Here is a 24,182-nt window from a genome sequence, read left to right on the forward strand (position 1 = left end):
TAGTACGCTTAATAAACTCGAACTAGCCTTGTCATACCCTTTTTAGGAATCTATGATTTCATTTAAACAAGAGGATTAACTAGAACAACAAACCATGTTAATGGAGCAATGCATTGCGGATAAGCAAGCATACAAAAAATGCTAACTCAATATAGAAATCGAGAGATGATGCACTCCATCAATGTGTAGCTTATTATAGTTTGGATGTGGCCCTATCGAAGTCTTTATATGATATCTCTGATCGACTCGAGCAAGTGATGTTGTTCGATATAAATCTAAATTCAACAATACTTATGCTCATTCAGAAGTCTCCAAACTGAGACATGATCTCTCGATCATAAACAAGACTATGACTATAGATCAAACTTGAGAACGATTCTTGTGAAAATGAATTTCAATGTCTACTCGAGCTAATGCGTGAAATATTCAAGGTAAATCACAGAAGACGATGAAGCATCTCCTAGAATACCTAAGCACAAAATTAGGATATGATCTCTTAATCATAAGCAATGACTTTATGTCTTAGGACAATGGCTAAAGCTTAGACTCAAGAACGATACTCATGGAAGAAGAGTCTCAACATCTACTCGAGTTAGTTAGTCAAACATCAAAAGTAAATCACGGAAGACAATGAAGTATCTCCTAGATAACATGAGCACGATATTCCTTCCCATACTTGATTGATGGCACACTTGGAGGTCTAAAAATATCATGAATGAAGAATTTGGAAATGATTGACCCTTCGTAGGATTGCATTTGCATATGCATGAATTAACATAATTTACATTAAAACATTTACATCAACTAACATAAGAAAAATTATAATAACATCAACAAAAATAAAATCATAGTTTTTACACTTAGGCACTTAAAAATAAAATGAATGAAAAAAACAACAAAAAAGAAAAGGGAATGAAACTCTAAAAATCCGAGTTCATACACTATGACATCTTCAAGAGGAAAAATGGAAAAAAATGAAAACACAAACAAAATGAAAAAAAAATCAAATGACCATGAACTACGTCAATGACCTGATTCATTGTCAAAAGATACTTAGACAGCCTATTCACTAATTGTCATTTCTTTTTGTAAAAAAAAGATGATATTCATGATTTCTAAAATAATGAACAAATCTCTATGTCAAGACTATGGACATTCTTCGAAAACACAAATAAAAGTCTAACCCTAAAAGATTAAAAATTTAAAAAGTGATGCAATGTAAGATGTTTATCCCCGATAACGCATTCTAACTCATCCAATAAAAGAAAATAAAAAGATGTAATGTAAGACGCGTATCACCGATAACGTATCTTAAATCATCCAAAATTAAAAAAAAAAAATAGATGCGATATAAGATGTATATCCTTGATAACGCGTTATAAGTCATCTTCAAATGAAAAAACAATGGTCATGAAAATTAAGTCGTTTATTACAAGTAGCGCGTTCTAAATCATTCAAAATAAAAAAATAAACCTAGTTCACACTAGGAAATTCCGAAATTGAAAAACGAACAAAAAAAAATGAATAAAACATTAGTTCACACGAAGGACATTTCCAAAATAAAACCAACATTTTTACACTGTAAACTACTTTTTGACCCGATTCTTCCCTCAAGAGGATACGTAGGCAGCCTTGTCTCGATGTCTGGTTTTAACCATTCATTTTCAAACAAAAAAATGTGAGGAAAGGTCACCAAGATCCCTCTCTCTAAAAAAGGAAAACAAAAAAAATAATAAAACGAATATTATAAAACAAGTATGATATGAGAATAGAGTGTCCATTCGACGATCGTTTCAAAAGGAACTCGATAATTTCCTAGACGGTTCAAGAAAATGATGTTTGATTGCATTGCTTCGTGTAATCATGACTAATTCTAAAAAAAGAAAAGAGAAGCTCGTGGAAAAAAATCAAAGACTAAACTCAAACCACGTGAATGAAGAATATTGTTCCGTTTCTTAAAAGAAAAAAAATGTTTCAAAAAATGGGAGATGGCTTGAAACTTTAGGCTTGAAAAAAATAAATAATAATAAATGAGCCAAAGTAGTCATCAAGGTCGAGGCATTGAAATCACTAATGCATGTTCATCTAGACTCTTGTCTTTATTGTCTAAAAGCAAGAACGTGAGTGTATCGATTCTGTCAGATATACCCATAATGCTAAAAATAGAAAGAAAAAAAACTTCCCTCATGGTTGAGATTTTGAAATTACCATGTAGTGCTCACCCAGACTCTCCTCCTAATTGCTAAAAGCAAGAGAATATGTGTATACATTCTATTAGATATATCTAGTCGCTACAAAACAATATATATATATATATATATAATTATATTCAAAGTGGATGAGACATAAAAATCACCACTTGATCTTATTTAGACTCACGTATTGATGTGCCTCAAAAGAAACACGAATGGATCGATTCTGTCAAATATTACCTTAAGTACAATAAGTGCTCTCTCAAGCCGAGAATGAAGAAAAATATCTCAAAAATGTATAAAGGAAGCGGGACAAAATTCCAAAGCACGTGGCGCAAAGTAGAAGCTTGATTAAAACGTCATAAATGATGTTTGGGTAGAAATTTTCCTTTCACAAAAAAGGCTTCTCAAAATAATTATGATAACATGAATTCGAGTGCGTTTTTATGACATTCGCGTCGAACGAGACGGTCCAAAAGCGACACTCGAAGTGAGACTCCAAACATTTTTTATCCTGGATTCGTTCTAAAATGAGAGAGATCAATGCACGTCTTACCTCGCAAAAAAGGATGAAAATTCTAGACAAGTGCTAGTGGCATTTTCCAAAAATAAAAATAAAATAAAAAAGTGAGAAAACAACATTAGACAAGTTCTAGGGGAATTTTCCAAAAAATGAAAAGAAAAAAAAAAGAAGAGAGAAAACCCTCAAGTCATGCACTAGAGGAATTTTCCAAAAAATAAATGAAGCATCGAAGTTTTCAAAAAAAAAAGAAGGAAAATATCCCAATTCATGCACTAGGGAAATTTTCCAAAAAAATGAAAGAAAAAGAAAGCCCTCAAATCATTTACTAGAGAATTTTCCAAAATAAACAAAGATTCGAAGTCTTCAAAATAAAAACAAAAAAGAGACCAAAAACCTCAAGTCATGCACTAGGTGCATTTTCCAAAAAAATAAACGAAGTGTCGAAGTCTTCAAACAAAATAAAGAAACTTGAAATCGTGATAAAAGTGCTTTCTCGAAAAATAAAACCAAAGTGGTCACGACCCGAAATTAAATAAAAACATCAAATATTGATAAAATAATTTGAGACAATTTCCTTAGTATTATACCCTCCAGGTTCCCTATTTCTAGGCCTTTGTGAGATTTGTACACCAACTAATAAAAAAGTGCCTTTGCACAGAAGCGCCCCACCAAGGCATAAAGCAGTTACAAATATTAGGTAGTAAGTCGCTCATTATGCAAAGACGCAACCCAAACTACCCTTATGTAATCAGGTGTCTGGCTTCTCGAACTACGCAATCACAAAACTAGTAAAAGTGTTCAAACATCAATCTACCAAGCTGATGCAAACCTCTTGCTATCTCACAAATTTTGTCACGTAACTCAGACTAGTTAGACATGTACACTCGGACTAATTAGATACGCACTCGATACTAGGATCATGAGGTTAAGATGATGTTGTCGCCCACCTGAGGAAGATTAACAACCCTCTAGATATCCACGTAGTTGGTCTATAGACTATAATAGCGTTAGATTAATGTGATGGGTTTTCTATTCGATTCAAAAGACAATGAAAATCCTTAGTTATTTCACACAACTAGTCTACGGACTATAATAGCGTAAAACTAATGTATATGTAAGACGTCCACCCGTACAAGGACGTAAAAATCTTCGGTTATCTCGCATAGCTGGTCTTCGGACCAAAATAACTTGAGATCAATATATTTCATTCATACTTCCGTAGAATAATGAAAACATTTTGGCTATCTCACATAGTTGGTCTTCAGACCATAATAGTTTGAGATTAATACATTATTTTCATTTGTCCAAGAGATGACTCAAATCTTGTGCAGCGTTTTATAATGTTTTGACATCCATGCCTGGTTGAGACACTTGCGTCACCAGTCAACATCTTGGCTAGATTCAAAAGTCAATCCTATCACGTTTCACGACTTAAGCAAGGAGAACATCTTTCAAGATCCAAACCCTCTAATAAGGTAACCAACGAGCACTGGAATCGGGGTATCATCGATCATGTGATCGCCAAGTTTTATCTATTCATCATTTTAATGTTTTTCTAAATAAATAAAAATAAGTTCGAAAAAATTATAAATTAGGTTTGTCGCAAAATGTGGTGTCTATTGTCTCAAACTTGGACATGTGGTTTTCAAAACTTAATAGTAATTTACAAACTTTGTCCAAGATGGACATTATGTAGACACTCTAATTTTATACCATAAGTGTATAATAAAATTTGGACTTATATAAAATCACACAAATAAATCAAACAAATTAAATGGACAAGAAATGAATTTGATATATTTGATTAATTTATTTGTGTGTTTGTTTTGCAGGTTAAGAAAAACAATTTGTTAGTCAAACAGAGTCCATGCGCAGATGCCTAAATCTCAAAGAAGAAAAACAAATGACGCTCAAACCCTAAAGATGCAAACGGACAGACTATCCTTTCCCTTTTCTTTATCCCATGCGTGCTCTCTCTCCTCTAGTAAAGATCAATCAAAGGCACCATGAGCCTCTTTTTGAAAAAAAAAAATAATGATTTTTTTGATTTGTTGGACAAATCATCCGGAGCAAAACGCCAAGCATCTTTGGAGCACGAGGATCACGAGGCATTCCCAAAACGCAGAGTCGTTGCAACAAAGAGGGAAAATAGTGAAACCCTAAATCGAAGCCCAAGTCTATCAAGAAGCCCTATATAAATAATAATGGGGGTCGACCAAGAGGGACGGTACGAGGGATCGAATGAAGAAAAAAGTTATTGTTCGTTTTTAGTTACATGTATTTGAAAGAGATCGAGTTATAGATTTGAGGATCGAATTTCGAGTTTTGTAGGATTTCTTTGTTAACATTGGAATGTATTTTGAGTTCTACTTTTATCATTAATCTCTCTACTCCTTTATTTGGATATAAATATCAAAATAATATACAGAGTGCTTGTATAAGTCTAAAATATATTTTTTTTTGTTGTTATTTTGAATTACCAACAGGTCGGTTGTTTTGTGTGATGGATTTGTAAGTGAGAAAATATAAGAAATATGGTCGTTGTGCTACATCCAAACACCCCTTGGTCCGACGAAGGACACAAACAGACTTTTGTTGATTTATCGTACAACCCTGCTAAAAAATGTTTTGAACTTGTTTATTTGGTTGTATTTACTTTTGATTTACTGTCTTACTAAAATATAAAAAATAAAATATAAAACAAATTATATTATATAAATCAAATGTATAAGACGATGTGATAATCAAGGTTTTAAAATACGCAAGCGGTCGGACCGATTGTCCAACCTCGAAACGATTGAGTAGCCGATTCGATTTTTTTACTTTAATACGGTCACTTTTTGAACCGGTCAAAATTCGGTCCGACCGGACGGTTTAACTGAAAATCCAAACTGAAAATTTCCGGTCCGAAAGGTTTCTGCAAAATCTTCTCTATCTTTTGCCCCTCTCTCTCTATCTTGCTTTAATTTCTTCTTCTATCATGGAATCTCAACAACAACAAAATGAGGAAGGAGGAAATGTCACCAAGAATAACTACATCTTCTGCAGACAAACAAGTACGAGGGGGACACCCACTTACGATTAAATAAGAATCCTCAATAGGGATGGCAATGGGACGGTTCGGAGCGGAGATACCATCCCCGCACTATTTCTATTTCGGGGATTTTTTTAGTACAATCCCCGTCCTGTTTGGTTTTGTTCGATTTCGGGGATCCTCGCGGGGCACCCTTTTAATAAAATATTTTAAAAAAAATAAAAAAATGTTATATAAACAGATTTTTAATATAATATATATTGTAATATATTGAAATTTTATATTATTATAAAGAAATAAACTTACAACTTTTATAAAATATAGTAAAAATAAATATATTGGTAATTTAATATATTTAATTATGTTTTATAGTGTTCGGGGTATAGTCGGGTGAAATCGGGGCGGGGGACACAAATACCATCCCTGCCCCATCCCCGTTCGGTTTCGGAGAAAAACCGTCCTAAACGGGGCAATTCGGTTTGATTTTCGCAGGGCAGTTTCAAATTTCCATCATTAATCCTCAATGTCCTTTACTACAACAATGGAGTTAGGTCCCCCTGCAAAACAGATTCAAAGGATCTTTGCTCGTTTAAAGCAGCACGGTAAGATTGATGGTAAAAACGTCTTTTACTGGTTCCAAAATCACAAAGCCCGTGAACATCTGAAGAAATGATTCAACGTCGTCAATGTCGTCAGAAATCCTATCGCCACCCCAGTAGCATGGAGGCCCGATGACCCTTTTTGCCACAAGTATCCTAATTACTATCCTGCTGGTTAGTACTCTAATTCTTTAATTATAAAACATCAAAAAAAAAACTATTTATTAATTTGTTCATTTTCATTACAAGACTTCCATCATCATCTTTTTCGACTGGTGTGGTTTTTGTTAGGCAGGTTAGAACTTATTGTTATGGATTTATTCCAATGGATAAGACATTTAGAGTGAGATCAATTTTTTTAACCCTAACAAAACTTTAACCAATAACTATAAATTATTAAATATATAACTTTAAAATCCGGTCCAACTAAAGTTCGTCAATGAAATTGGGTTAATGACTCAAAACCTTGGTGATAATAAATGATGATGGTTGTGGGTAAGTGAACCTAGGGTAGATAAATAATGATAATTGTTGCCAAATTTTATGATATATATAATATATATAATTACATGATGTGAAGGACATGATTACACATGTATAATTTGTTTTAAAAAAAAGAGAAACTTAAAAAATAAAATTGATAAAACATTATAATAAAATACAAATATATATATATATATAGTTTCTTATAAAAACAAAATATATACATAAATAATGAATTTGAATTTAAGGTTTGTTTGAATTCTATTTCTTTTTTAAATTAATTTTTTATCTTGTTTTGTAGGTATCTTTATTTTTCAAGATTATCTCTCGCTCACAGATACTAACATTTTATTTTATTTCATTGCGTCAGGATCATGACATAGACGCATGCATGAACATAATGATACAAAAGTAGACACATGTTTAGTCTTGGATTATCTTTAGATGCATTCCTTAAGATTGGATAAATAAATAAGGTTTAGAATAATATTATTTTAAATTGTCAAAAATTTAAGGTAGAGACTGTCATGTGACATTAACATGAGACGTAGTGCGATAACCCTTTCTCATGCGTAACCAAGCAACGAACTAAGAATATAATTTCTAAAATGCGTTTAAACATGAAAAATATTTTTCTCTTTTCTAATTTCTTGAATAGTAAATTAATTAGCAACTCTAAATAAGTCAAAACTAGTATAAACCGGTATTTTTAAATGCACTTTAGTCAAGCCTGCCATTTTGGTTTTCATCTCACTCGAGACTCGAGACGAAGGTGAGTTGTGGGGCACGACTATCGAGTAACGAAAACCTCTTCTTGAGAGGGTCAATTTTTTATGATATAGGATGATATGTGAATGAAAAAATATTGTATTTTGGCTAGTCGAATGTGTCACAAAGAGGTAGAATCGACAACTCATTTATTTTTACATTGTCGAGTGGTGACTAATTTGGAGTCTTTTGTGAAGTATTGTTAGGATTCATTGAGTGATGTTTGAGTCTTTAGATAGTTTTTGAGAAGTTTGGATATGATGCGGCTGATATGGTAGACCTACATATTTAGGTTACTATAACCCCCGAAAACCCCTTTCCCGAAAAAGTTCGAGGTTCAAGAAATTCTGTTAGGATCTAGGTAGCCGCTGGAGGACCGGGGTTGAACCGGTTAGCGGTTCTCACTCGAAGGGTGGTGGTTAATCCGGTTAGAGATTAACACCGGGGCTTCAATACTACACAACCTGTCACAAACTCTTGAACTAGGTTCAAGTGCGGAAGAGGTTTGCTTTCAGGTTGAAGCAGCACACTTGTATAATAGGCAGAACCGGTTTCGGATGATGAGGGTTAAAGAGAATGGTGGGTCGGTTTCGGTAACCTGGTGATTCGGCTTAGATAAAGTTAAGTAGGTTATAGTGGTACGGATCAGTTAGATAATGGAACCGGCAGAAAGTAAATGACAAAACAGATTTTATGGATGTTCGGAGATAAAACTCCTACGTCACCCCTTCCTCTCGAAACCGCGAGAAGGATATTCACTAAGGAATACAAGTACAATCCGATCGAGACTTATTTCCTGCTCGATAGCACTCTTACAATTTACACCGAAATTGTAAAACACACTCTTTAACTTTAGCACTTAGGCTTTCTTAGAATAACACAGTCTTATCACTTGTAGAGTAAATGCTCTTAGAATTTCTCACTTGTATATGTCACTTGTCCCACATTTACTCTTCTTCAACTGCCCCTTTTATAGGTGAAATATGTCAACGGTCATATATCACTGCCTTGAATCTGATTGGTTGAGTAGAGGTGCAGAGGTTCAGTGATTCAGAGATTCAGACCTACGTTCGTTTCCTCAGACCTGATGGTCAACCTCAGACCTGGCAGTCTGTTCTTCCGGTATGTAAGACAAACCTGCTAGGTTTGTCTTTTACTCAATGTAGGCACTGTCTGTTAGACAGTTGTTTGTACTTGGAAGATCTTCTTTCTGACTTATCCCGAAGTGGAAAGATCCTGTAGGACTGTCTTCTGCAGCCTGCAGACTTTCCTCTAACTTGTGTGAATATGGAAGTGTTCAGTCTGTTCCTTTGGTATCATTCTCAACAGATACCCGAATTGTCTTCTTGTACTGGTCGGTCATTCGACTTAACTGGATGGCTTCCGGTATGGGTGATATAACCGGACTTCTTCCGGTTATTCCTCTACCTTGTGGCTGGTCGGCTGTCTGATGTTTCCGGTTTTAAGCTTTGGCCGACCCTTTCTTTGTGCGGTTATATTCCAAGTGTTCCTGGTCGGTTTAATGACTTGACCGGCTAGTTTTCTTTAGCCGGTTCTTTTGTTTGTCCGGTCCGGTTCCTTGTTCCTGCATGGAATATTTATTTAAGTTAGGTTTGTGTGAACCGGTCTAATTTTATCTAACAATTTCTCCCTTTTTGATTATTTTATTTAAAATTATCAAAATCATGTAAGTTTGCAAACGTAGGCCGATTGTTTTGTTTGTCCGGATTTTTGAAACTGACTTAGGAGAATTTTTCGAAAAATTTGGAGAAATTTTGAGAAAAAATTTGTTTTAAAATTATCTTTTATCTTATCAATTTCTCCCTTTTTGATTATTTTACTTAAAATTATCAAAACCAAGTAGAGATGCAAAAGATGGCCGGTTTCAAAAATAGCTTTATATATATGATAGCTAACCGAAAATAATATATAGAAATACTAAGACAAGTATAGATAAAGAAAAGAGAGCCCTATTCCGAGTCCGAGAAGTCATATATGTTCCACTTTTTCTTCGCTGGTTGCGGTCGACTGGCCGATCCGGAGGCTCGTTGTTTTGTGGGTCGCCGATGTAGGTGCACTTCAGCCTCTTCTTCGACGCGAGTGGCCTGATCCGGTATACTCTCGATAACCGTTTCAGTTACCACATTCAGTAGGTCGGTCACTTGAGCTTTCTTCGAGGATTCTCTTTTCCGTTTCGCCGGTATCGAAGATGCAGAGGTTTCCTTCTTCTTTTTGTTGACGGCTGCATAGCCTTCTAGCCTCTGACTTTCCCTTTCTAACCGCGCAACATCCTTTGCAGCTTGAGCGGCTACCGTCTTTGCAAATCCCGGGAACTTAGCCCCTGCCCTTCGAATACGTTCGGCTTCTTCCTCCTCGGTAAGTTGCGGTGGCTCCTTCTCTTTTCTTGCTTCGGCGTCCAGCTCATCCTGGACCTTCTTAGCCGCTTGGGCATCAGCCTCTACAGCCGCGGCATCCGCATTTATCTTAGCATTCAGCAGTTCGGCGACTTGCGCGGAAAGCGCCTTGAGTTCGGCCTCAAGACCCTCATTTTTCTTCTCAAGTTCGGAGACCCGTCCGAGTGTTGTGCCGACCAGGTCCCCAGCAACCTCCGTCAATCGTTGATCGGTCTCTCTTTCAAGCCGGTCAAAGTTCTCCTTTAACTCGGAAGTCGTATCTTCCAAAATCACGGTTCGCCTAAGGTGTTTGTTGCGCAGCACCGCTTCTTTCTGTTGATCATCGTCGATTTCTGAGAATCGGTCTTATGTTCTCTCCGAAAGATGCCTTGTGGTGTTGGCGAACTTGAGTGCCGAGCAAACGGTTCTTTGGAATTTCTCCTTCAAAGGGAGAACCTCGGAGTCTTCAAACTCTTGAAAGCGGCTCTCAACCCATTCTTTTGTGAAGCCCGGTTCGGAGACTTCCGGTTGTGTAAGTGGGGATTGCCCGGTGAGAGGAGGATCCGTCCTTTCATCGGATTCCTCTGTTGCCGAATTCGCCCTTGGAGGTGTTGGACAGTGATCTGGACTTGTATCGATCCGGGGAGCTGTATATACCGGTATTTCCCTTTGACCGTACATTGCCTCCAGCCGGTCAATTTCTTGGATGAGGTCTCCTTTGGCTTTTTCAAGCCTTTCCAACACTAGCGGTGTTAAGGTGTCCTCCTCCGATGCTACCTCTTCGAATTTCGCCGTAATCTTCCGGATGCGTATGGTTAGCTTCTGTAGCTGTGCTCGCGGTTTTAAGAGGTAGGTTCGGTGTAGTACCTCTTCAATGGTATCGGATTTTGTGAGATCCCTGACCACGTCCTCCACTTCCTTCAGTCTTTGGAGGCATTCCACGTCGGTGTAGCCCGGTAGGATTTGCCTATACCGTTTGCCGAACCGGTGCTCGTGCCATTCCAGGTATATCTCCTCAATCATCTCGGCTCGCTTTTTAGTGCCTTTAGGAGTTTCAGAGCTACCTTATCGGCCTCTGCCTCTTCGTCCTCCTCATCATCATCGTTACCGCTTTCATTACCGCCTTCTTCACCACCTTCTTCACCATCCTCTTCACCACCCTCGGTGGTCTCAGGATTTGTGCCAGGACCGGCATTATCGGGACTTTGGCCCAAATGCTCTTCTTCATTGCCCGATCTTTCGTCATCGGTCTTTTCTGATTCGGATCTTTCAGAAGTGGAAGCCGACTCTTCCTCTTCCGTTGGCGGTGGCGGTTCCGAGAAGACTATTTTCTCTTTCCCTTTGCTCTTGGCCTTTTCTTTAGTTGGGGCCGCTTTCTTGCCGGTTGCCTTCTTTCGGCCACCTGTGGAACCGGGGGCCGGCTACTTCCTTTACAGGAATTGTTTTGATCGTATCAGGCTTCTTGAGGAGATGGTGACGCCGGGACCGATGTTGAGATTATGATGATGGAAGATCTTACCGAGAGGAACGGCGTATCCCCATGACTGGTTGGAATCCGGTTTGACCGTGTCCTTCAGATTGTTGAACACTGCTTTTGCCCAGTTAACCTTTGTCCCTTCTATCAGGCCGACCAGCATCCTGATTTTGTCTTTAGTTAGGCTGCTGTAGTTTCCTCCCCTTGCTAGAATCGCCCTTGCGAAGATATCACAAATTGGAATATACTCCGGTTTCAACGTTGATTTGCTACCGGATACTTTTATCGGCTCCTTAGTCGCCGAGAGTATCTGGCAGGTTGCCTCAAAGTTTTAATCTCTATGTCCGCCGTGGCATCCTGACCGGCTGTTGGAAGGCGCAGGCTCTTTGCCACCGATGCCTCGGTGAGCTCTATTTCAGTACCGCCTACAGTTACGGTAATTTTGTCATCAGAGATAGTTGCGGTGTTGAAAAATCCTTGACCGCATCTTTGTAGAGAACATGAGGACCGCCAAGAAAATATTCCAGACCGGCTTCAGCTACCCGGTCAATAATTTCTACTGCCGCAGGCGTTCCCTTCCGTCGGATTTCCTCGAAATCCACTTGAGTCAAGTGTTTGAACAAAACCGAGTTGCGCCCCATCTTAGAAGGTTTGAAGAGTTTGAGAGCAAATAACCGTTTTGAGAGATTTTGAAAGCTTTAGAGAGAGAAAGCAAATTCGCGTGAGAATGAAATAAAATGGCCGAGAGTCCCTTTTATAGATGCGGTTTGGAAGCCCAACCGTCCCATCAACATTGGGCGGGAAATTTCCCTCCAAAACAAATGAGCGGAAAACCATGGGCGGGAACGGAATAGGCGCCAATCCATGGGCGGGGGTTTTGAGCGGGAAATTTCCCTCTAAAACTTTTGTGTTCGCCATTGATGATGTAACCCTCTTTTGAGACCGATTGATGCTGCGGTTTCTAAATTTAACCGGTTATTTAGAGTGAGTAGAGTTTTGCAAATTTTTTTTTTTTGAAACCGGATAAGTGTGCAGTTATTTTGATAATGTTAATTAATCAGTTACTTAGATATTTAAGATGTTAAGATAACTCGATCATTTAAACTGAAATGAGATTGTATTCAAGAAACATTGCAGAAAGGAGACCGACAGATAAATCGGTATTGGGATAAGCATAAACAATGGAAGAGTACAGCTTATGGAAGAAACATTCTGGAAATCCTTTTCTCCACCGAATCCTTGTCAAGGATGTTCGAGGGTGAAGCCGGTGTACCCGGTCCAAACTCTGGCCGGTATGTGAGAATTAGTTTGCTGATGTGAGGTGCATAACCAAGACCTTTCTTGGTTATCACCATAGATTTCAGACGTTGGAAGATGACCGTGGACCAGTTGATGGCCTTTTTGCTAAAAATGTTGGTCATCATGTTGTAGGTGTTCTTTGAGTATCGCTGATTAGGGGACTGACAAAGAATGGACCGAGTGACGATCTCAAGAAGAAGTTGAGCGTGTCTCCCCAGAAGGTTTTTGGGCCCATGGTCTTCCACCGGTTCCATGGTTCCAGAAAAGAGAAGTGCGTAATAGAATTCATCAAGCCCCTCCAGAGGTGGAAAATCAGAGAACCCTTCTGTGGGTAGGTTGAATAGGGTGGCAAATTCGGCTTCATCGAGCCAGAAAGTGTGGTCCCTCACCGTAGAGACAATGTAATTGCCCCTGATGCAGGCGCTTCTGAAGAACGTTTTAACGTCCTCAATCAGAATCGGACCGGATTCTTCGAGGAACGGTCGAAGGCCGGTAAGGATGAGGGATTCGAACATGAGTTCCTTTGCGTGCAACCCGTCCCATTCCTCCATGCATGAATCAAAATCAATGCTGAAAAAATTTCCCAAGGTTCGGCTCGGCATGATTACGGTTTTGAGAGAGATATAATTTAAGAGATTTCAGAAGTGATATATGTGTTAGGATGTGTTGAGTTGAGTGAGGGATGGTCCTTTATATAGGGTCGGTTTTTGGAGGGAAGATGTGACCATTGATTATCAGTTTTGTTTTATTAGAAAAGAGAATCTTTATGTTTCCAAGGTTCATTGGAAAGAGGCTGATTGTGGAGTCCGAGGTAGGTATTAGTTGAGAAGTAACCAAATTAGTTGGATAGTAATTATTCAGGTGGTTGGGGGTTACTCCATTAATTAAATATTACTTTTTAATTAATGCACCAACACAAAAGAGATTAATCAAAGGAGACCGAGAACAACATAAATAAGGCCGAGGAAGGCACATATAGAACCGAATAGGGAACAAAGATAACACCGAAGAGAAACATGATAGAAGCCGAAGTGATCATGATGTTGGATAAAGATACACCCGGTACGTGCAGCAAAATGACCGGGTGCAGGAAGGAGTGACTCAATGTGCGTGGGAGTTGACGACACCGGTAGGGTTGTTGCGGTGGTTCCTTCTTCTCCAGGCCCTCTCAAACCGCTCATAGAAGGAGTCGGTTATCTCTTTGGTCAGCACTTGGGCTTGGTTCAGCCCTTCTCCGGGACAGGTCGGAACACCAAGCTCCACAAGAAGGCATCTTAGTTGGGGAATGAAGCCGACTGATCGGATGCCAACCATCAAGATGAGGACGTCAAACAGCACCCTGGACCAGTTCACCGGTGTACCGGTGATTATAGCCGCCATCATGTTGAAGGTCGAGTTACAGTAGGTATTTGTAACATCTCTCCCGAAGATGCTCCTACCGGTCACATCATTGAGAAGCTGATATTCAGCTCTCAAGTGTGATTTAATACCGTGATCCTCAACCGGTTCGTCAGATCGTGCGAGGGTGAGGGAGATTTCGGCCTTTATGTTGGTCGGAACATCGAGATCTGTCAACCCTTGCTTTGACAAGCTAACGCACCGCGCAAAGTCTCTTTCGGTGAAATCAAAGACGATACCTCCCACTTTAGATTGGATGTGAGTTTTAAAGTGGGGGGTCCCCCTGAATACCCTGGCGTGATAGAAAAACTCTAGTATTGATTCAAGATAAATGGTGTGCTTGTCGTCCAGGAAGTACCGAAGACCGGTATCTTCCAGGGATTTGATCATCTTATACACCTCATAGTGCTCTGTGCTTGAACAGGATTGAAAATCAACCTGAAGGATGTTAGGAAACTGAGACATTTTTGCCTTAGTGAGAGAATGGTCTTTTGTCTTGTGAGTGTTTTGGTAAATGTTCGCTTCACTTAAATACTAGTTTGGGGAATAACCTATTGTCCAGATATTAAGTGGAATGATATCTATTAACTACAGGATAAATATGTATTGCATGAATTAGGCATGTTTGCAGTATAGGGTGTTGGTCATAGGCCTGGACTGTGAAAGAGATCATCAAATCTTCACGTATTTTTAGGTGCGATCATTTTACTTTGAAAGGGTAATGTTTCAGAACAGATATCTTTAAACACTAATAATTATTCCACTTCTGTTTGGAATTCAAATAATCTAGGATAACCTGCTTCCAAACCGGTCAGTTATCAGTTGTTCATCCCGATGCGGTTATTTGGTGCATGCACCAAGTAGCCGGTCGGTTTACTCTATCTGATGAACTGGGCGGTTCTTCCATAGGTATCTTGAAAATTTGAAGTCCAACAGTTTAGGAGGAACTATCGGTTTTATCTGTCCGAACCGGTTTCCCTTTAAGCATCCTTAGGAAGGATCTGACTAATGTCGGTTAAGCCGAGAGTAAGTCTGAATTGAGAGAACTTAGCTTCCTGTAGAGGCTTCGTGAAGATATCGGCTACTTGTTGATCAGTCGGTACGTATTCCAGCCGGATATGCTTCAACGTGACATGTTCCCGGATGAAGTGGTGTCGTATGTCAATATGTTTGGTCCTAGAATGGAGAACCGAATTGTAAGTAATTGATATGGCACTTGTGTTGTCACAGAACATCGGGACTCTTCGGCTGTGACATCGAAGTCCTTCAGCTGTTGTTGGATCTAAAGGAGTTGTGAACAGCAACTTCTTGCCGCCAGGTATTCAGCTTCTGCAGTGGATGTGGCCACCGATGTCTGTTTCTTACTATGCCATGAAACAAGCCGGTCACCTAGGAACTGACATGTTCCGCTGGTGCTTTTTCTGTCGATCTTACATCCTGCATAGTCTGTATCTGAGTAACTTGTTAGATTAAAGGACGAGTCCTTTGGATACCACAGACCGACATCAGGTGTGCCCTTTAGATACTTCAATATCCTCTTTGCGGATGTGTAGTGGGATTGTTTTGGATTTGCTTGGAATCTCCCACACACACCGACTGCAAACAGAATGTCCGGTCTACTCGCTGTCAAGTATGGGAGAGAACCGATGATGCCCCGGTATGCGATCTGGTCTACCGATTGGCCCTCATCATCCATGTCTAATTTAATTGATGAGCTCATTGGGGTAGCCGCTGAGGCGCATGTGTCCATTCCAAACTTCTTTAGAAGTTCCTTGGTGTACTTAGGTTGGCTTATGAAGGTTCCTTCCTTGAGTTGTTTAACCTGAAGACCTAGGAAGAAGCTTAATTCTCCCATCATACTCATCTCAAACTTGTCAGTCATCATTTTTGAGAATTTATCACATAGCTTAGGATCGGTGGAACCGAAAATGATATCATCTACATAGATTTGAATAAGTAGGATATGTTCCTTCTTTTCAAATTTAAACAACGTTTTGTCTACCGAACCGATGGTGAAATCATGTTGTAATAGAAATGCGGTTAGTGTATCATACCAGGCTCTAGGTGCTTTCTTTAGACCGTATAAAGCTTTATTTAACCGGTATACATGGTTTGGAAATACAGCGCTTTTGAAACCGGGTGGTTGTTCAACATACACCTCTTCACGTAATTCACCATTTAAAAATGCACTCTTAACATCCATTTGAAAAACCTTAAAGTTTTTTAAAGCAGCAGAAGCTAGAAAAATTCTAATGGCTTCAATCCTAGCCACAGGGGCAAATGATTCTTCAAAATCAATGCCTTCTTCCTGTTTGTAACCTTGAGCCACTAATCTGGCTTTGTTCCTTGTGACCAAACCGTCCTCATTGAGTTTGTTTCTAAATACCCATCTTGTTCCTATGACCGATTGATCTTTCGGTCTAGGGACTAGGTACCAGACTTTACTACTCTCGAACTGGTTTAGCTCTTCTTGCATTCCCAAGATCCAATCCGGATCTGACAATGCTTCATCTATTCTTTTCGGCTCAATCTGGGATATAAATGCGGAATTGAAGTATTCCTCCAGAAGTTGACGCCTAGTTCGAACAGGTTCTGAAGGGTCACCTATAATTTGCTCAGGAGGATGTTTAGTGTTTCTTCTGAGGTTCAGTTCAGGGGTGTCTACCAAATTACCGTTTACTTGATCAAGGCTAGACATGTCGGTAGGCTGAACAGGATTGTCAGACCGACCGACTTCCTCGGATTGAACCGAAGTGTCAGCTTCCTGTTGTGGAACAGCTTGATCCGGCTGGGTTTCAATATTACCCATTTGGTCATGGACAAACCGCCTGAAGACCGGAATCTCGTCTTCACTATCAGAATGGATATTGTTATTTTTCAATCTGTTGTGTAGATCAAAGCATGATGCAGTATTACTTTCAACCGATTCATCGAAAACAACGTGAAGTGTTTCCTCCATGGTTGCAGTTCTATTGTTGTATACTCTATATGCCTTACTTACTGCCGAATAACCTAGCATGATTCCAGTATCGATTTTTGCATCAAAGGCAGAAAGATATGTTTTACCATTTATATGAATGTAGCATTTACAACCGAAAATCCTGAGGTACTTAAGTTTGGGAATTCTGTTAAAATAAACCTCATATGGTGTTTTGTTGTGAAACTTGTTTATCAGAGACCGGTTTTGTGTATAACATGCAGTATTGATAGCCTCAGCCCAAAATTTCTGAGCAATGCCGGAATCGGTTATCATGGACCGTGCGGCTTCCTTGAGAGTCCGGTTTCTTCTCTCGGCCAGGCCATTTTGTTGAGGAGTCCTAGCACTAGACAACTCGTGTCTAATGCCGGATTCATCAAGATATGCGGTTAATGTACTATTGGTAAATTCGGTACCTCGATCACTTCGAATGCTATTAATGCGAGTTGATTTTTCGTTTTGCAAGCATTTAAGAAGTGTAATCAGGTTTGATGCGGTTTTACGTTTAGATGGTAGAAATATTACCCATGTATATCTAGAGTAATCATCAATAACTACCATGGTGTACAACATACCTCCTAGGCTAACGACCTGAATCGGTCCAAATAAGTCCATATGAAGAAGATCTAAGCATCTGCTAGATTGGATATTTCCCTTACTCTTAAAGGTTGACTTAGTTTGTTTACCCATTTGACATGCTGAACACACCTTATCCTTGTTAAATACTATATCAGGAATACCTTCAACTAGCTTTTTACCGCGAATGTAGTTTAAAGTTTTCATGTTCAGATGGTTTAGTCTCTTATACCATAACCAGGTTTGATCGTTCTTAGCTATCATGCATATAGGATGTTCTACTCTAGTTTTCCAGTCTACCTTGTAAATATTACCTATCCTATTTCCAGTTAGTAGTACGATACCTTGAGAGTTCTTAACTAAGCATGCATGTTTAAGAAATTCTACCGTGTATCCAGCATCACACATTTGACTGATGCTAAGCAGGTTAAAACGTAGGTTTTCAACTAAGAGTACATTATCAATAGTTATGTTACCATGGACAATCTTACCCTTGCCCACAGTTCTACCTTTTGAGTTATCACCGAAGGTGATTAAAGCACCGGTTTCTATTCTGATGTCGGTTAACAAATTGTTGTTTCCGGTCATGTGCCTAGAGCAACCGCTGTCCAAGAACCATTCAGAGTTTCCTAGTCGTTTCTTTAGGTCCTGCAAAATGTACATATTTACAACTATTTGGTACCCACATTTACTTGGGTCCATATGCGATTAGTCATTTGGGTATCCAAACCTTGACAATCCGGACAGCCTTCTTTGCTAAGGTTTTAACTGTCCTTTTGACACTCGGTCTTGTGTATCTCGGTTTTTCTACATAGGTCTTAAATGGTGGTAATCTTTGGTTTGGTGATCTTTGGTTTGACTTATGCGGTTCAGGATAGGTTTTCATATATTTGAGGATTTCGGCTTTTCTTTTCACAGGGTCAAGCCATTTCTCAGAGTCGGTTGGACCAACATAGTCGTATTTTAGCTTTTCTTCCCTATAGTATGCGGTCAACTCTTCTTCAACGGTCCAGGAGCTTTTAAGGAATCTTATAAGGGGGAGGTTACTTCTTGTAAACTTTACTTTCTCTATGGGTTTTTGATCTTTGGAGCTATCCTCCGTGTATCCTAGGCCAGACTTGCAACGGGGATGTCTGTAATGACTGCACATTTTCTTTACTATATCACTAGATCTCTTATATGCGGTCATCCTATATTGGAGTCGGGCATTTTCTTCCTCGGTTAGTTCTCTAGCCGGTTCACTGGATTGTTCGGTCTTAGGATATAACTCGGTTTCTAAAATATGGGTATCATCAGGCTTTACGACCTCCAGTTCGGTTATAATGGGTACTCTGGTTCTGTCGGAATGGGTATTATAGGATCGGTTCTAATGTTGAGGTGCTTAGGCAGCATTGCTAGTAGGTTCTTATATTCTTCTACCATGTCATTCAATGCATTGTATAGTTCATCTTTAGTAAATTCATCACAAGGAGAGTCAAATACATGTTCCTCATTTGCCATGAGGCATGTGAGTTCATCATCACTGTCACTGTGAGCCCATAGACTTCCTCCATCATCGGCTATCAGTGCTTTCAGTACCTCACTTCCTTCACCGGTTTGTTGATAATTGTTTCGGTTATCTTGGTTATCCGGTTTCCGGGTATCCCTCCTTGGTTTCCTGCATTCCCACTTGAAGTGTCCCAAACAGTTGTAGTTATAACACCTTATATTGGATTTATCACCATAGTAGTTGTTTGTCGGTTGGCTTCTTTTCATGAACCTCCCAAACTTCTGTGCAAGCATTGCCATGGCATCCTCGGTGAACTGTTATGCGGTTCTGATCGGTGCTGGAGCAGGGGCAACCGGTTCTATGGGTGTGATCAATGCTCTGGTTGAGGTTGAGGCCGAAACATCTTCTTCAGTTCTAGATCTCATTTCAAACTCATATGCCTTAAGGTCTTCGAATATATCATGCAGTTTCATCTTGTTTAGGCAGTTTGATTCCCTCATTACCATTGTCTTTATGTCCCACGCACTTGGAAGAGATCTTAGTGCTTTCATGATAACCTCTTTGTTGTCATATCTCTTTCCAAGTGTTGCTAGCTCATCTAACACGCCAGTGAACCGGTCACTGTACTCCTTCATTGTTTCTCCCGGTTTCATTTTGATGCTTTCAAACTTTTGTGTCGCCACCATTATTTTGTTTTCCTTTGTTCTTTCATTTCCCTCGAATATCTGGATGACCGTGTTCCATGTCTCCTTTGCGGTTTTGCAATCTTTGATCTTGCAGTATGTGTTTCTGTCCACACTGTTGGAGATCCAGTTTCTAGCATGGTTATCCAGGTTGTTTCTCCTTCTATCTTCAGTTGTCCATTCCTTTCTGTCCTTATCAATGATTATCGGTCCTTCGGCCAGAATGGACTCCATCTCATCATCTAAATTGATTAGGTGTAGGTGCATGCGTGCCTTCCAGTTGGCAAAGTCATCACCTTCTAGCATTGGAGGTCTATCCTGAAACATGCTTACTTGAGTATTGAAACTAACTGCTCTGATACCAATTGTTAGGATCTAGGTAGCCGCTGGAGGACCGGAGTTGAACCGGTTAGCGGTTCTCACTCGAAGGGTGGTGGTTAATCCGGTTAGATATTAACATCGGGGCTTCAATACTACACAACCTGTCACAAACCCTTGAACTAGGTTCAAGTGCGGAAGAGGTTTGCTTTCAGGTTGAAGCAGCACACTTGTATAATAGGCAGAACCGGTTTCGGATGATGAGGGTTAAAGAGAATGGTGGGTCGGTTTCGGTAACCTGGTGATTCGGCTTAGATAAAGTTAAGTAGGTTATAGTGGTACGGATCGGTTAGATAATAGAACCGGCAGAAAGTAAATGACAAAACAGATTTTATGGATGTTCGGAGATAAAACTCCTACGTCACCCCTTCCTCTCGAAACCGCGAGAAGTATATTCACTAAGGAATACAAGTACAATCCGATCGAGACTTATTTCCTACTCGATAGCACTCTTACAATTTACACCGAAATTGTAAAACACACTCTTTAACTTTAGCACTTAGGCTTTCTTAGAATAACACAGTCTTATCACTTGTAGAGTAAATGCTCTTAGAATTTCTCACTTGTATATGTCACTTGTCCCACATTTACTCTTCTTCAACTGCCCCTTTTATATGTGAAATATGCCAACGGTCATATTTTACTGCCTTGAATCTGATTGGTTGAGTAGGGGTGCAGAGGTTCAGTGATTCAGAGATTCAGACATGCGGTCGTTTCCTCAGACCTGATGGTCAACCTCAGACCTGGCAGTCTGTTCTTCCGGTATGTAAGACAAACCTGCTAGGTTTGTCTTTTACTCAATGTAGGAACTGTCTGTTAGACAGTTGTCTGTACTTGGAAGATCTTCTTTCTGACTTATCCCGAAGTGGTAAGATCCTGTAGGACTGTCTTCTGCAGCCTGCAGACTTTCCTCTGACTTGTGTGAATATGGAAGTGTTCAGTCTGTTCCTTTGGTATCATTCTCAACAGATACCCGAATTGTCTTCTTGTACTGGTCGGTCATTCGACTTAACCGGATGGCTTCCGGTATGGGTGATATAACCAGACTTCTTCCGGTTATTCCTCTACCTTGTGGCTGGTCGGCTGTCTGATGTTTCCGGTTCTAAGCTTTGGCCGACCCTTTCTTTGTGCGGTTATATTCCAAGTGTTCCTGGTCGGTTTAATGACTTGACCGGCTAGTTTTCTTTAGCCGGTTCTTTTGTTTGTCCGGTCCGGTTCCTTGTTCCTGCATGGAATATTTATTTAAGTTAGGTTTGTGTGAACCGGTCTAATTTTATCTAACAAATTCCAACATCGGTTTGCATGTCATAAATTTTTTAATAAAATATTATTTTAAAATATTTATACAAAAATATGTTTTGACATTATAAAATTAATTATAACAATAATTAATTTTTATGATCAATTTTAAATAATTTTTTGGTTTTAAAATAATCAAATTATAATTTGATTAAAAGGAAGGTTTGTTCTTAAATTAATTTAAAAGAATATTTTTTTATGAAAGAGTCTCCAATTGATTTTTAATTTAAAATTAATAAAATATTTTGTATGTGTATACAAAGGTATATTTGACAAGAGATTATTTTAAGTTCGATATTTGATAATACTTGTAAAAGGGCTTTTGCACTATATCCTCCGTACCCATTAAAGAACGGTCTTTACTCTATAAAATCATGCTTTTTGAAAAAATAGTTTTATTACATTTTATTTAACCAATTATTTTTTAAGTCTTAACATGCATAGGTTTTTCTTGCATTTAAAATTGTAGAATAATATTTAAATGCATGTAATTACGATTGATGACTATTATTATCAGTTTAAGACGTTAGAATTTAAAAATAAATCCAAACATACCCTTATCAAAATATCATTTTACAATAATATTCTAAAAATATTTTGAAATTATTTTTTTTCTTCAGATTTTTAGAAAATTATATGGGGCTTTTATTAAAAAAACATTTTTTAAATTAAAATCTCAAACAAATGGGCCTTAGGAACGGTCATCTCGGTCGAGGGTGTCGATCCCTCGGTCGCATGCTAAAAATCTTCGGTCGAGGGCGCTAGACCTTCGGTCGGGTACGAGAGATCCTCGGTCGAGGCTAAGACTTTTCGGTCGGATGCAAGGAGTCCTCGGTCGCACGCATTAATCCCTCGGTTAGGTGCGGGGAGTTCTCGGTCGAGACTTGATTTTCTAGATCGGGTGTAAGGGAGTTCTCAATCGGGGATAAGATTCCTCTTTCGAAAACCATGTCGGACTTGTTTGCTTAGTTGAAAATCAAGCTTAGGCTAAAAATCCATCAGTCGGGTGTGAGGTTTTTTGGTCGGGTGCAAGGGAGGGTTTGATTTTCTCAGTTAGAAATTGAACCCAAGCAAAACCCTCGGTCGGACATCAAGAACATCAAATTGTAGGTTTGATGATTTTGACTAGGGTATTCATTCTTCAATCCAAGGGCATGGGTGTTTCGTCTAGTACCAAACATCATTTATAACAACATCTTGATGCATCATTCGATCGGGATGATGTCCCCTTTTATTCAAATAGTTTTTGAACAAAATCATGTTTTTGATTTTAAAGGGTTTATTGGGTATAAGGAGTTTACCAACAACTTCCTTATACATATTATGATCAAATAAAATAATAAAAAATTGAACACTAGCTATTCATTTTAACCAATTCAAGAACTAAAAATTTTATTTTTATAAAAAAAATTAGTTTTTGATCAAAATGATCAGGATTGCTTGGAATTGATCTGAATATACTCCTAACACCCTTAGAAATGTTTTAGAAAGGTTTTTGGGTCATTATTCTTGAGTTATAAGTCAATAACAAAAACCTGATTTTGAAAAATTTTAAAATCAAATTTGGGTACTTTTGATTTGGATGGATTGATTCAAATTAGTTTCGATAGAAAACTTGCAAATGACCTTAGGATCGTTTTCAATCAAGAAATTGAACAAACAAGCAGTGTATAAAACTGGTCGAACTAAAATGTACAAATTTCAATTTGAATTCATAAGTTGAATTACAATACGAATGGAATCTTACATGAGGTGGAGAACATTCCTGAACTTTTTTAGAAGCTTTTTGATTACCTAGAACAGAGCCTTAGGACCTTATACAAAATTCAAAATTTTCAAGAAGAGCTTGAAATTTTCAATGGCGGATTCCGTATAAAGTGGATTAAGGGCTTAGGATTATGATTATTTCCTTCGATTTTCCCAAAGAGAGCTATTTTACTAGTAAAAAAATGGCTTTTAACGAGGGAAAAAGCTTATTTTCCATCGGTGATAGTTTTCACCAAGGGTGACAAATGCTCTCGAAAGGTGTCAATAAATCATCTATCGGTGAAACGAAAATTAGTATCACCGAGAGAATTGTTAGCCTTCAGATATAATATTATCACCAAGAGTACTAATCACTCTCGGTAATATTAATTTTCTTTTACCGAGAGCATTGGCTCTGCTCTTGGTATTACTCTTAAATAATTATATTAAGGTGTTCCAGTCCTTTGGACTAATATACTTTCCAAGTCTTTCGGTGGGCGATACAAAAGGCATTCCAAGAGAAACAATATGTTGAAACCATCATGAGCCCTAATAAAGTTCTAGAATCAACCGTGAATTCATTAAATAGAATAATAGTTATTCTTGCAAACTATTGCTTAGAGAAATCAAACGATCATACGTCTGTGCTTCATTTTTTGCAGTTTGATTAGCAATGTTGAGGGGTTTTTTCCTCTATGCGTTAGCCAATTTAGAGACTAAGAAGATAGAGATTATGAACTAAAATCCTATCATCATGAGAACAAGACATAAACGGAGACACCACAAATGAACAATAAAAAGTAAAGATAGAATAACTCACATGTTATGTACAGGACAAAAGCAACTAGTAAGACTGTTAGTAGAATCTTGT

General features: G+C 38.6%; 1 protein-coding gene across 1 annotated transcript; it reads right to left on the bottom strand.

The window, feature by feature from the left end:
* Nucleotides 1-11,011: 11,011 nt before the first annotated feature.
* LOC124909529 (30 kDa salivary gland allergen Aed a 3-like) lies at nucleotides 11,012-11,629 on the bottom strand. The gene is made up of 2 exons (XM_047450199.1): nucleotides 11,512-11,629; nucleotides 11,012-11,394 (listed from the first exon to the last, which is right to left on the bottom strand). Exons 1-2 carry the CDS (start codon nucleotides 11,627-11,629, stop codon nucleotides 11,012-11,014), a joined length of 501 nt encoding a protein of 166 aa, XP_047306155.1.
* Between the last annotated feature and the right edge of the window lie 12,553 nt (nucleotides 11,630-24,182).

This window comes from Impatiens glandulifera, chromosome 7, assembly GCF_907164915.1.
Source record: "Impatiens glandulifera chromosome 7, dImpGla2.1, whole genome shotgun sequence".
NCBI classification, from domain to species: domain Eukaryota; kingdom Viridiplantae; phylum Streptophyta; class Magnoliopsida; order Ericales; family Balsaminaceae; genus Impatiens; species Impatiens glandulifera.